The sequence below is a fragment of the Microchirus variegatus genome, assembly GCF_963457635.1.
Source record: "Microchirus variegatus genome assembly, chromosome: 18".
Taxonomy (NCBI): domain Eukaryota; kingdom Metazoa; phylum Chordata; class Actinopteri; order Pleuronectiformes; family Soleidae; genus Microchirus; species Microchirus variegatus.
In genome coordinates, this window is record NC_139819.1 from 20,277,076 (window position 1) to 20,291,711 (window position 14,636).

The following is a 14,636-nucleotide window of genomic DNA, read 5'->3' on the forward strand; positions in this document are numbered from 1 at the left end:
TTTCAAACTTTGAACTGTGACGTATTTCCAAATGTCATAAATTCAATCCAATTTTTAACATTTTGAGTTCTTTTTGCTCAAGTGTGTTTATATAGTTGGTGATGGTTTTATTTGTTATCAGATTGTCTAGGTTATGCTGAAAAAAGGTTACAAAACACTCTATATCACACATACTTATAGCTCTATATAGCTCTCTATAAAAAAGCAGCCTAAATATTTTGCATTCTAAGGTGTGTGAGTGATTGGCTGTTGATGTCTGTATGTTGGCTCTGTGATGGACTGTCCAGTGTATCCCGCCTCTCAAGTATAAAGTCATTTTAATCCAGTTATAATTTCTATATTATAATCCAGAACACGACAGCAGGTGTGTAGAATGAGTTTTCACTTGTGAAAACAGAAACAGTGTCTATAGCCTACAGCAGTTGGTGGTCAACACATGTCGAGCCAATGCTATCATGGAGGGACAGATTCCATTTCACCATTAATCCTCATAGCAGTGAATAGATGGAGCTCAGAGATAATGTGGGCTATAATTGTGTCTCAGTGATGTTATCAAAGAAATCTTTGATGTCTCACATCATCAACAAGTGTTTGTCTTGAATAGTTTTTATACTTTTATGCCAATTGTTACGTTGAATATGAATGTTGAAAACCACACATGGCTTATTCCTGATAGTAACATTGTCTTCACATAGATATAAAGCAGAGCAAGTGACTTTGACGTCCACTTTTATTCATGTTTTTCAATCCCAGCTTACTCTGTTATTGAGGGAATGAGACTTGTATCAGATCCACTGTCTGATGATAAAATAACACATACATTCTTATTAGTATTATAATATTAACTGTGTATCTATTTGAGTGAAGTGGCCCTTTAATTTCGAAACAAAAATGCATACAGTTCTTATCGTTTATGAAATAGATTTAGGTTTTGGCTAATTTATATATTTATATTATAATTTATAGCCTACATATTCTGTTCATAATTATTTCTTAAAGGTCCTCTTTGACCAGAACACACACTTTAAGATTTTAAGATTTATACAAAGATAGAAAAATATTGAGAACACAACAAATAAGCAATGAGATGCATGTGATTATAAGGCTATAGGGTTGTTCCTTTCCTTTCCTCTGTACCACTCAATAGTTTCAAAGTTACACACCAGGTGGCGCCACAGACCGTAGCTTGTTTTCAGCAGTGTGGATTAGCGGTTTTGCAACGACACCAAGTGACCAGAAGGGGGCAGTAGAGATTTATTAAAAGTGTTGAAACCTTTGCATTGCTGCGTTTCATAAAGTAACAGACGCACACACACACACACACACACACACACACACACACACACACACACACACACACAGGTGTCCTTTCAGACAAAGGGCTCCGCTGCATTATTAAGCAAATGGACTGGATGGATAGTTTTGTTCTTTATTTACATACTGTTTGAGCAGAGGAGGTTTCATTTGGTTTTTCTTCAAAGTTTTTCTTTTTTTATGAGAACTAATAATGAGAAAAAATTCAGATGTCAGTGCCGAGCAGCTCTTTATACCACCAGCAGCGTCAGAACCAGGTCTTTTTGTCAGTGTGCAGGTACCCAGCTGTCCTCCTGGTACCTCATCTCACACCTCTTTGTTATTCCCTGTGCTCATTTGTCAGTCTGTCTGTGAGAGTCGCCTCACCCACTGATTCTACATAAACGTCCTCTCTGTCTTTGTGTCTCAGAGACGGAGGCAGGTAATGCCTTGAATGACACGCACGCACGCACGCACACAAACACACAAACACACAAACACACACACAGTCCATCAGAATCCAGCTGGGTTCAGACCAGACAGGCTTCAGGCGTTTCTGGAGACTCTGTCAAGGACTTTGAGTGTTTTCCTGTAGACTCAGTGAGGACAGAGACACATTTGAATTCCCCCCCACACACACTCATCAATATCTTCCTCAACAATCTGCTGCATGAATGTGACACTACAAGAACTACAGTCAAAGGTAAAAACCTGAAACTGAGAGAACAGGTTTGGATGTGTGTTGACCTTTGATTTGTGGCACTTTAAAGTCAGATTTCTAGATCCATATTCAGGCTACGTTTACACAATGACATCTGAACAGAAGATGCAAAAGTGGCGTCACGTCTTCACTTTTTATTCCGCGTTTAGACAAGCGTTTTCGGGAGGAAATCTGCATGCATACGGTGAGGCAAAAGTGTGTGGAATTGGATTGGGTAAGCATGCCAGGCAGCTAGGTGGCGCTGTGATACACTATCACACAACACCGACATGTCTGAGCGCACGTGCAGAATCTTCCTTCTTCTCGTATCTGCGCCGCAAAACCAAAACATGGCTACTGCTGGTAATAAGAAGACTCCTGTAAGTTTATTAGAGCTGCCAGAGCAGTTTGAAGGTCCAACACATTTTTTTATTTCCCTGTACTGGTGCATGTATGTGACGTAAGCGCATACGCGACGTGAGCAGATCTGAGCAGAGTTTTGCGTCTTGGCAGTGTAGACGGAAGCGATACGGCGGAGCGTATTCATCTTTTCCACTCCGGAGCGTGCTTTCAGATTTTTGCCTTTTTAAGCCACAGAAACACTGTCACCGTCTAAATGAAAGGCACTTCTGATAAAATATTTTGTAATTTTTACCCGCAAGCATCCTCGTGTAAACGCCTTGGATTCCTGGGCTACCATACAATTCAGTGATTATACTTTTTTAATTGATGGAACCATTCCGTACAATTTAATTTGCCAAAACCTAAATCTATTTCATAAACGACAAGAACTGTATGCATTTTATTAAAGGGCCACTTCACTCAAATAGATACACAGTTAATATAATAATTATCATAATGATAAGAATGTATGTGTTATTTGATCATCAGACAGTGGATCTGATACGAGTCTCATTCCCTCAATAACAGAGTAAGCTGGGATTGAAAAACATGAATAAAATTGACAAAAAGTGGACGTTAAAGTCACTTCCTCAAGAGAAAATCAAATTCCTGCACTGCTCTCCATAAGTTTTATCTGTGAAAGATCTGAAAGAAAACAATAAAATAAATTGGTCAAATTGAATCAAAATCTGTAATAGAATGTGAATTAAACAAAGATAGCGGAATCATAATGATTTGTTTATTCTTCATTTGACCAAGTGGAAAAAAGTCCTTTAATAAATCTGTCTTCACAGGTTGGAGTTTGCTCAGTTGTCATGGAAATAGCTCTGCTGTTAACACCTAGGGCTTGAGGTTTGGTCACCGAATAAAAAGTCACAACAAACCGAGAACAAGTTAGCCCAGTCTCTGTTGTCTCTGAATGTCCTCCTTTATCTTCTCTCAAAAATCAACTTTTAGAGCTAACAAAGAATTCATTTAATTTAATTTAACTCGAGGTAAAATGACCAAACACTTATAAGTTGATAGAAGTTTTCCTTCTTTCAAATAGCGTACAATCAAGACAGATTTTGTGGATGAATGATTTGAACCATGAACATCTAGTTCATCTGAGGGGATCAGGGATAGTTGTGAATGCAAACCTTCCTGTATGTACACTTGGTGTTTGAATTTAACCGGAATATTGGAGATTTAATTGATGCCAGTGGCAAAACTCCATCCTTTCATTGTCAAACATATCCATATACGGATATACGGTACATATACAGTACATTCATGGCTAGCAAAGGCAATATGAATAATGAAAAAATAATGAAAAGCACAGATATAATCAAACCACAAACTTTATGTGTTTCCCAACCCTGGTCCTCAGGGCACACTGCCCTGAGGACCAGGGTTGGGAAACACTGATTTAAACAATGGTGCACTATCAAATCAAATTAAACAGCAAACATAAAACCACATAAATTAAAATTAAATAAAGTTTAGTGCTATCCAATAAAAAAGAAACTATCCATGAAACTACAAATACACCATGCTGCTCCAAGTGAAAGAGACGGGTGATGACAACGTAAATGAGAGGCTTGCTCTGGGTGGCGCTGTAGAGCGAGTGTCTGTCGAATACATAACTTCAAACCAACTTCACTGCGCTGCATAACAGATGCTTGCACACTGTGGTTTGTTTGTTGTCATTTATCTTCTCATTCTCATCGTAGACTATGCTGAATCCTAAATGATCTCACACAGCGGACTTATACGAAGACGGTGCCACTTCAAACTTCCTTTTTTCAGAGTCTCGTTCACTCGCCATTGTTATGCGTAGTGCTGATTGACTCTGAAGGCGGCATGAGCAGAGCTGCGCGTCGCTCATGTCTCTGCTCCTGAGTGGATCTCATCACTCAGCATTGTGTATTTTAACACATTTTGACGGACTGAAACATACCGAATTACCGTTGTTTGCCATTGGGTATTGAACCAAATAGGGTGTATCGAATGGTTCGGTAAAAAACCGAATGCCATTGCATCCACATACAAACAAACATTTACTCCATGGTTACACATGGTTAATTAACCCATAATCTCCAATCATCATGATTTTGGACTGTGAGAGGAAGCTGGAGCACCTGGAGAAAGCCCATGGCAACAGTCCTAAGATACTGTACCACCTATACCCTAAAATTGATTGTTATTGTCGACTGAGAAAGGGTTAAATGTCATTTAGTTACATTTAAGTCCAACTGCCCGTAAAACAACCACTTGTTATCCTATTATCAAGTCCCATACTGAGAATCTGCATGTGTCTGTGTTTGTTTCATCAGCGTCCACCTCACCTTTTATTTCTTGGCCTCCTCTTTATTGTTCCTCTTCTTGCTTCTGCATCTTTGCCCAACACCTAGCGCATCTACTCCCCTGCTCGCTCTGCCTCACCAAAGGCAGGGTCTTGCCACAAAGAGCCACTAATGGGCTCTCTAACAGGGAGGGGGGAGGTGTGTGACTGGGAGGTGTGTGTGTGTGAATATGTGAAAAATAACGTCTCCTGCGCTGCACCACTGCACCGCTGCCACGCTACCTCGCTTCCTCGCTACCTCGCAGAATGTGAAGTGGTACTTTCAGCCGAGTTAGATGCACCGTTTGCAGCAACGTTCTTCATATTCGTACCCAGATGGAGCTCGGAGACCAATATGTGTCATAGTTCTGAAAACCTCACCACCCATACACATCTGTGTGTGTGTGTGTGATGCTGTTCCAGCTACAGAAGAATTGCATGTGTTTTTAATGGGGTTACACAGCCCCACGAGAGTGTTCAGTGCTCCAAAAAAGAAGTCCCTCGTCTGTGTGGAGGTTGTTTCAAAGGTACACTGTAGTCAACCATCATGAATGAAAGCAGAATGAAGGATTTAAAGATTTATGGACTTGCCAAACGAAAGAAAATATGTTGCTCCGGGTTTATGAGTCATCAGGAATTATGTTTTAAATTTGGCAGCCACAGACACCCAGATACTTAGCAATCCTTTACAGCACCTAGAAACAGAGGACATAATAAGTATGTATGTTGCTCTGTGAGGTAATGGTGGAGGAAGGAAACTAATGCAAGTTAATAGAATTTTTCACTACAGGCTCTGGGGATTGCAGTCGACGAGTTGCAATGAGGATGAGTCATAGAATTTGGAGGCAGCCGGTGCCGCAATATACACACATTAAAGAGGCTGCCCTTTTAGATAGGTCCACACGCACTCGTACAAATATTTTCACAAGGAAAACTTCTTGAGTGAGAGTTTTTTTGTTGTTGTCCAGGGCTAATAGTGTTGATCTTTGCTTAGCGCGACATGTTGCCACGGTACCTTTGTTCTGTAATCCTTGAAAGCTGAAAGGAAAGTCCCCATGCTCCGCTTTGAGACAACGTCGCATACATAAGAACTCCTAATTGGCTTTGAATGCCGTCAGCAAGAAGAACAAATGAAAAGAGGCAGAGGAAAGGGAAGCAGAGGACTGGAGAGGAAAGAGAAACGGGGGAGGCGAGTGCAAGGGGGAAGAGGGAAGCTGAATAAAATGAGAGGAAAATGAGGGTGAGAAAAAAGGCAACGACGATAAGAGGCTAAAAAGAACGTAGTCACGTTGATTCTCATGTTTTTTTTTACTAAAAATATTCCTGTATTTCATCTGGAATAATTAATAAATATAAATTATAATTCTATAAATAGTTTTTAGCACTGGGCTGCAGTGACTGATTATTGTTTATTATCAATTAAACTTTTGGTTATTTTCTCAATCAATGATTTGTTTGGTCCATAAAATGAGACACCTCAAATATTTAATAGATTCTCTGGCAGTTCTGATTACCTATTTAACCCTTGGCACTCACACGGCACGGATCTGAGGTGCACCCTGGGAATAATACACAACTCCGTATATGGACTTCCTGGGGGTGTGTGTTTATAGGTCACATATTCAGCCTTTTAGGTCACATAGAGTGGTCCTGTTGCAACCTCCTAGTTGCTGTAAATGAGCCGATAGAAATCTCTCTTTGCTGAATCTCTCGTCAGCCGTGGTGCTTCAGACTGAAATCTCACACCCACACAGACTGTGTTGTGATTTGCCAGCCAGCGTAGAGCCTTCCCAGCTGTCTTGTGATTGGCCAATACCCGTAAGTGACATAATTAGCACACCAGCTCTCAGAAGTGCAGCTCCCCCCTCTGGAACGGTGGATGCACTGCTACTCATTATCAAAAATGTATGACTTGACCCGGAGTCAGACCCAGAGTCAGAAGACAACGGACGTTCTTCTTCTTCTGCGGTTCAATGTACGCAACCGGATGTGCCCGGACTAGTGCAGGAGGATCCGCTGTTCAGGAGAAATGCTGTTTTTTTCAGAGATCTCGCTGAGCCCGAGATTACAAATACATCAAAGCGTTCTCAGCAGTGGCTGAACTGCATGTTTCGAACCTTCATGGCTTCATAAACGAGGTAATGACGCAGATACACACCAAAAAAACAGCGTTAATTGGAACTTCCGGTCTAGGTCCGCTTTAAAAAAAATTGCTTTTTCGTCTTCTGTATTGTTGAGTCAAAGTTATGATTCATGTTATATAATGTTTTTAGTCGTGATATAAAGTAGCATTGATTGTGCAGAAGTCACAAAATGCCCTTCCCTTCCAAGCATATAGGAGAACCATAGCCTCCGGTTATCATTAAAACATCTATTTTGTCCATTAACACGACGGCCTCTTCAGAAGACCCAGTAAATTTTAAATACAGTAAATATTAAGTCTCACTTGTGTAATTGTTTTATATTCCATTATTAGAGTCTAACTTTGTCCCATTATTTACACTGAAAGTAAGCCCACAAAGAGCCAAGATTCCCAAGAGATGCTGCACAAAAGTAGACCTTGGCCTTTTCTCTTTTTTTTTTTTGCCAAATCCTCTTTTCGGGCACAGTAAGATAAAGCAGTTTGTGTCATTGTGGCATTTCTCTGCTATTTAGTCTACAGAATCAATATATGCACTGGTAATTATCCCAATTATGTGGCTGTTATCTGCCTCCCTCTACGCCTCACTGTTAGTTAAGATTGCCCTATTTACAGCTGGACTGTGTTATTTACATTAACGCCTCAGGTGCATTGTGGTTCAACAGTTGATTTGTAGACTCTGTGTTTTTCATTTGAGCGGCAAAAAATGTAGAATTGTGATGATGTGGTAAATAGAACGCTGTCGCGTCGACTCGATCGGCAACTCTATACATGGAAGAAACATTTGTAGAGGATCCTGGTTTGACCTTTGACCTTTCTGTACGGAGTTTGAGGTTCTCTGGCTTCCTCCCACAGTCCAGAAACGTGTAGAATGCCCATATAAGGTTAACTGGGCCAAATGTTAGTGTGAGAGTGAATGGTTTTCATCTCTGTATGTTGGCTAATCAAGTTTATCATATTTTGTATGGCTAATAAGTGGACAGCAACCATCCATTAAAACTAAATATTACATTTTGATTAAAACTGAAAAGCAGGACATACATTTGCATAAAATAATCAACAAAATCTACCAAATGTTTGACGGCTATTCCAAGTGGTTGTTTCTTCTTGAGGTGATGTTTAATAATGTTTTGTATTCCAAAATCAGGTTAATTAATTTACAGTTGTATTGGCCTTTGTTTACTGTCAATCAAATCTGATCAGACCACTCCCACATGCTGAAGTCTGATTATCACCTATTGAACAGTTATGAACAGTATCAGAGTTTTCCTGTTGGCATGTTTACGTGACATATTTCATTCCGATCAGGCTTTTATTCTTATTTAAACATAGCTTGTGATCTGCTCAGACAAATAGTGTTAATTACGACTGTTCACACAACCTTTATTCAAACAGGCATTGATGTAATATCTGTTCACAAGAATATAATTATGTTTTTATGTGTCTAATGTCAACATGTTTGTGTGTGAATCTCTGTTTGTGTTTGCATGAATAACAGATAGAGAGAACATAAGAAGACTGGCTGCCACTTGTGCACACACCACTACTTCTACTGCTAATTGCACTTCACATTAGTTTCACAGTAAATCAGTCAAAGTACTGTTCAAATTGTATTTGAGGACATGTTACTTTATTTGTGTGTGAAAACACTGTGGCGGTCGATCTAAGAGAGCAAGAGAAGCTCAGCTTCTTCTAAAATGTCCTCAGATATGTACTGTTTTGTATTCACAGAACATGATTAGAATATGTCCCCATAGTTTGTTCAGAATCAACTGTTTATCGCGGTTGACGGATCGTCTTACGTGATTTCCGTATTCCCGTAGCAGCCTCCGCATTAAAACCACTTGAGCTCAGTTTCAACACTTCTCTATGGGATGCCGTCACTTCCTCGGAAGCTCAGCTTCTCTCTGAGTCAATGGAGCAGTGGACGGGTGCCGACACTGGGCTTCTGCATGATGATTGGAGGAACTGTCTGAGAGGCAGAACCAGTTTTTGATTGACAGCGGACAGCTGAGCCTTTTCTGCCTCAGTCCTGTGTGGATTTTGCGAGGGAAGTGGGTAGACAAATCGCTGCTTGTTGTGTGTTTGCTCACCAATATAGACCATTTTCATTTGTACATATGCACTGTAAATAAAAACACCTTTATAACGTATCAGTTTTACATACTTATCGTGTTTCCTTGTTGTATTTGTTCGTTTGTAGAATTCATGTATGCACTTATTCTGCCTGTTCTCTCTGTGGCAGATGTAAAGAGAAGCAAAGCATTCTGCTGAGGTTGTGGTAATTTACAACTTAAATAAGGCGCAACATATTTTTTGTTTGGTATTCTATCTTATTCCACAAAAACACTCTTTAATAAGCAAACGCCACACGATTGTCATAGAGGTTATCTCATCTCATCTCATCTCGCAGTGATGCTTCTGCTTAGGTGTGATCATGTGAAATAAGTCATCTAAGTTCTGTTACTGTTTTGCTGAAGCAGTTGCTAAGATACGTTAGTGTGCTTGATGAATTGACTGGTTACGTGAACGGTTTTATAAGTGTGATTCAAGTTCATTGCTTCTTTTGCTGTGGATTTTTTTTAATTCCAGCTTGATAAACTCTGTCAAAAGCATTTTCTGAAGCGAGGCTGCTTTGTGCCGGAGTCTGAGCTCATTATTTAATCTACATCTAATTGTTTGACATTTTCAAAAACTCTCTGGTGATATTAGTAAGGAACTCATTTTGAAATGCACAGAGCAGTATCGGGTATTAAAAATCTGTCCAGCCTCTGTGATATAGTAATTCATTATAACTTGTTAGTTGTAGTCATTCATTTGAGGTCAAGCTGAATTGGTAGATTCTTGAGTGGCCTGTTGTGGTCTTATTCTGCCTGATAAAGGAGGCTTGATTGAGCCTCCTCTTCATCATTTTCTGCATTTGAGCTTGAGCGCTCTTTCAGGCCCTCTCGTCCATTCTGCATCTTGATAAACTCACGGAGGAGGGTTTGGAAGGTTGAGATGTCACTCTGTGCTAAGGGCCAAGAGTGATTGTGATTCTAATGAAGCTACACCCAGATCCTTGTGTGTGAAATTTGGTGTATTGTAATGTTATGCGTGAGTTATGCAAAAGTATAACGTGCACAATTATTAGGCCAGTTGTATTCCTGCAGGTTCATTTTATTGTTGAACAAATCCAGTTCTCTCAGTCATTCCAAACTGTGAATTAACCTCAAAACACAAAGGAAAAGTGAAGTTATGGCTTTCTCAGGAGAATATCTGTGTGCACAATTATTAGGAAACGATCAGCGTGCAGAATCATTGATGCAATTCAATGAAAAACAAACAGTTTATTTTCATTTATCAGAGCAAGAATAACAAATACATTCTTCTTTTCAATAACTGGCATGAGCCTTCCATCCATGAAGATATGTTGATGATCAAATTGTTGTGCAGCCTCCTTCATGACACAAATACACATCAGCTGATTATGTTTAATTCCAAGTAGCATTCAAGTCCATACACTCTTAGGAATAAAAGTGCGAAGTAGAACCATATAAGGTTCTTCGGCTTGTCTAACAGTTCCACCTGGAACCCTTAGTGTTACCAAGAACCCTTTTAAAACCCTTTATTCAGGAAAGGGGTTTTAAAGGGTTCTCTGGATCAAAATGGTTCTTACTGGAACCATTAGTGTAACCAAGAACCCTTGAACAACCCTTTCTTCAGGAAAGGGTTTTTCAGAAGCAAGTGGCAGGTAGAACCTCAGAACCCTTTTGGAATCCTTATTTCCAAGAGTGTATGGCTCGGAGTTGGAAAGTATGCATAAAAATGATAATAAGCTTGTGTGTTAAATGTAGCAACATTTCCTAGCGAAGTTGGATATTGCCTACCTTACTGGGGACAGGTGTAGACATTTTAAAAATCAGTTTCCACTAAATAACTTTCTGAAATTTCCGTGACTTGCTTGGTTCTCGCTGGTGACACTGAAGTCACATTATCAATTAATAATAATAGGCAATAATACTTAAGTTGTGCTCTAAATGATCCTAAAATGGTCTTATAACTGTGTTGGACTGTTGGAGTCAGAGACGTTGGACAAACCCGCCGGCCTAATGTGTGATGCTTTTTTTTCAGAAGTGCAACAACCTTGAGTCAAGATGAAGAAAAATATTTAAAATTGAAAACTGAGACCCTTGAAAATGCATGTATATGATGTCCCTTGTGTTCATGCATCCATCTTGTGGCCTCTTCATAACATTACAGAAGAGGAAAGGCTGTAGGGTTTCCAGGTCCTCTGGGACCTTTTAGAAGAGAGATTTTCTTGGTTCATTTGATCTCGGTGGTGATGATTGTGTTTGAAGTTTGTTTTTTTATGCCCAGCATTTCTTAGAGACAGTGTCACCCAGGGATGGAAATAATCACACAAAAAAAATGTACAGGGTTGTTGACAGAGATTTACATTCATAGTGGCCTGCCTGTCAATAGCAATTTTCTTTTTTTTTGAGACTGGAGTCAATTTTATCTACACTCAGTCTTGCATGAGATGCATCGTCTGTGATGCAACGCAGGATCAATTCTACCAACCTTCTCTTTTTGCTGAACAGCTTTTTGGCGATGCATAAGTGCAGATTTAGACTAAGACTATTCAAGACTACTTCGGCGGTGTCTCTGCCACATCAATAAACACATTGTTTTTTTCTTCCTATAGAACAACTCGAGGAGGATAAATTGCACAGTAACGGAGGTAAAGTATTGTCATCTGAGCTAAAAAACACTCATTTTGGCTGCTCACCTTCATTTTTTTCTGCCTCTCTTGTTCTTGCTTTTTCCCCATTCAGCAGAAAGTTTAGTATCAGTGTAAGTCTGCTTGTGTTGTGACTCATTCTGGCATGACACACACTTTCATTTCACCAGTTCATACATCATCATCAGTGTATTTGACCACCGCTGCACTTCTAAAATGTTGACATCAAATAACAAGCAAAGTCAATTTTTCATGACCCAAATTGAGCACATGCGCCGGTCATAACTGTTGGTCTGCTGCTATGATTACACTCACTGCTCCAATCAAGACTAATTGATTTTTTAGTCTTATGAGCATGTCAAGAACCAATTCATTAGAACTTGATACACGCAAATATTCACCCAAATTATATATATATAAAAAAAAATATTTTTCACTCAACACAAGTGGTATCTAGACACGCAGACAGTTTTGGTTTTAATTGCCCAAGTTTCCACAGAGTGGTCTCACTGTCCATGAATTATTCAACGACTTTCACACAAGTTCACACTTTTCAGGAGTCATTAGTGTCCAATGAAGAGGTCTGCCGCAGCATATTCTTGGTTTTTATTTGAACATCAATTTAGACAACCAGATGCTTCATGGGCAGAGTTATTCATATATTGTATGACATATAAAACTAAGCACTAAAATACCAGGACATCAAGGTCTGTACGGCGACCTTGAGTGTCTTGAAAGGCGCCTTAAATATAATGCATTATTATTATTATTATCTGTTGCAGCCATAGACTGTGACTGAGTCTTTCAATTTTCTCAAATGGGAAAGGAAAATACATTGAACAGCCTCCAGGGGGCTGTTGATTGTAAAAAAGAAAAAGAAAGTCGATGGGAAAATGACTCAATTTCTCACTTGATTTCTAATTTCAGTAAACATTTGTCTGAGGAATTAATGTTTTAAGGAAAAATAACCACAATAACAGTTACACAGTAACATCTCTAACCTTTCAATTGCAAAATGCCAGCAAACAGCCCATAATATTATTATTATTATTATTATTACCAAACAAAATCGCTTAAAAAACAAGTGGAATCAGGGAAATGAAACGAGAGAACGAAACTGAAACAGTGACAGACATAGATGCTGATATTGTGAAATTGCATCCAGTGTGAAAACAGCATAAGGATAATCCAGTGACCACGATACTGTTTCCTAAAATTTAGCGCTTTCATTTGTCAGATTTCATTTTAATAATAAAAACGTATATGGAGGAGGTTTAGAGTTAAAACTCTTAATGACCTGCGCAGATTAAACCAAATATATAATGTATATTTGGTTTAATCTGCCAAATATTTAATTTTAATTATGCATTGCTTGATAATACTGCTGATCATTATTGTAACTTGTGTGTTAAATCTCTTTAACATGCATTTTATATCACAACCTGGAGTTGACGTGAACACAGTGTTTGTCTCTGTGCCCGTCAACAGGGAGCCAGTCGAAGCAGGACTGGTCCATCCAGTGGCCCACCTCTGAATCGGGCAAAGAAAACACTCCAGTGTGCCAGCCTGAAGCCAGTCAGTGGATTCGGTTCCAGCTCTCTCAAAGCCCCAAAGTCCAGTCCAAGTACAACCAGCACATGTGCGACAGCCCCCAGGCCCTGCACCCCCCTTTGTACGTTGATCGACTCACTGTAGACAGTTCGGCCACAGGGCTCTTTCCACTCTTGGACTCCGGTCATCGCTCCCTGCCCCCATCACCCCGTCAGAGGCATTTTGGCCACACTCCTCCTCGGACTCCGTTGGTCATCAACACAATGACTCCTCCAGGCACTCCTCCCATGCGGCGGCGAAACAAAGTAAAAGCCCCAGGAACGCCACCTCCGCCCAGCCGCAAGCTCATTCATCTGCTGCCTGGCTTCACCGCGCTGCACCGCAGCAAATCCCATGAGTTCCAGCTGGGGAACCGTTTGGATGACACACAGACACCAAAGTAAGTGTTAAACCCCTCTGGATATAAAGCTGTGTGTGTGTTTAAACTTTAAACCAAACGTTGAGGCAGTGTGAAAAAACCCACAAAAAGTCATTAATATAAGCACTTCTACGTGTTATCAGTATGATTAGTAGGCAAACACACCACCACCACCACCACAAATGAGTTATACAGGATAATTCTTATTATGGATGCTTATCCATCCATCCATCTTCCATATTTATCACATAATGTTGAAAAATGAGGCCTTGTATGCTCTCAAAGAATTGTATGATTGTGAATTGAGTGTTAGGTAACGCTTCTGATTTATGCAGTGAGATTTTTCATGAAAGCAAAATAGAAAAACTTGTACGTGACGACTTTTAATCAGTACAAAAGTAAATATAGTAGGCGACTTTCCACTCATGGGTTTCAGCAGAAATACAAAAATGCAAAGACTGCTGTTTGCATTGTTGCACACGATACTCATCATGGGCTTATCTGATGATTCATTTTCTGTAGCAGTTGCCTGAATAAAGACTGTGTAAATCGAGGATCCTAATACTGAACATTATTGATAATACAACCGGCTAGAATGTCTTGAGAAAGTTTGTGGGTGTTTAACAATGTTACGTATATGTTTGTTGGGATTGAGGCGATGTGGTTCTTATTGTACAAGTTTGTTCTCCTGCCAATATTGTCTTGTTTATTAAGTTTGTTAGAGACAATATTCCAAGTTAGTGCTGGTCAGTCACTTTCAGCAAAGTGCCTGCCTGAAGCCAGCACTCAGAGTTTTTAGCACTCCCTCTTCCATGTGTCCAAGGTCTCCTTCCTAAATGACATCTCAGTCAAGTCATACAGACAGAAAGTTTGGGCTTTTCTTTTTCGTTTTACGAGAACACAATTTTCCCACCAGAGCCCAATCGGATTAATTCCTCGGAGGAATTATTGATAGAGCCGACAGTCTGTCAATAGAGATAAGGGGCCTGGGGCTGAGTTCCTGACCGGCCATGTCTGTGTCTGGTGCTATGCTGATCAGATTTGGCCACAAACAGGGTCCACCACTGGCAGCTAATCAGGAACCAG

The 14,636-nt window shown here is 39.9% G+C and overlaps 1 protein-coding gene across 2 annotated transcripts in view; it reads left to right on the forward strand.

Moving 5' to 3' along the window:
- Positions 1-14,636, forward strand: part of ksr2 (kinase suppressor of ras 2) — a gene marked incomplete at both ends in the record, with an annotated part of 102,109 nt that overhangs the window by 18,169 nt on the left and 69,304 nt on the right. The window contains 2 exons of one of the 2 annotated variants that reach the window (XM_083904434.1): positions 11,546-11,583; positions 13,078-13,571. In XM_083904434.1, the coding sequence (XP_083760560.1) occupies positions 11,546-11,583; positions 13,078-13,571 (532 nt within the window). The remainder of the gene's footprint in view (positions 1-11,545; positions 11,584-13,077; positions 13,572-14,636) is intronic. The other variant, XM_083904435.1, reaches the window with a different exon arrangement.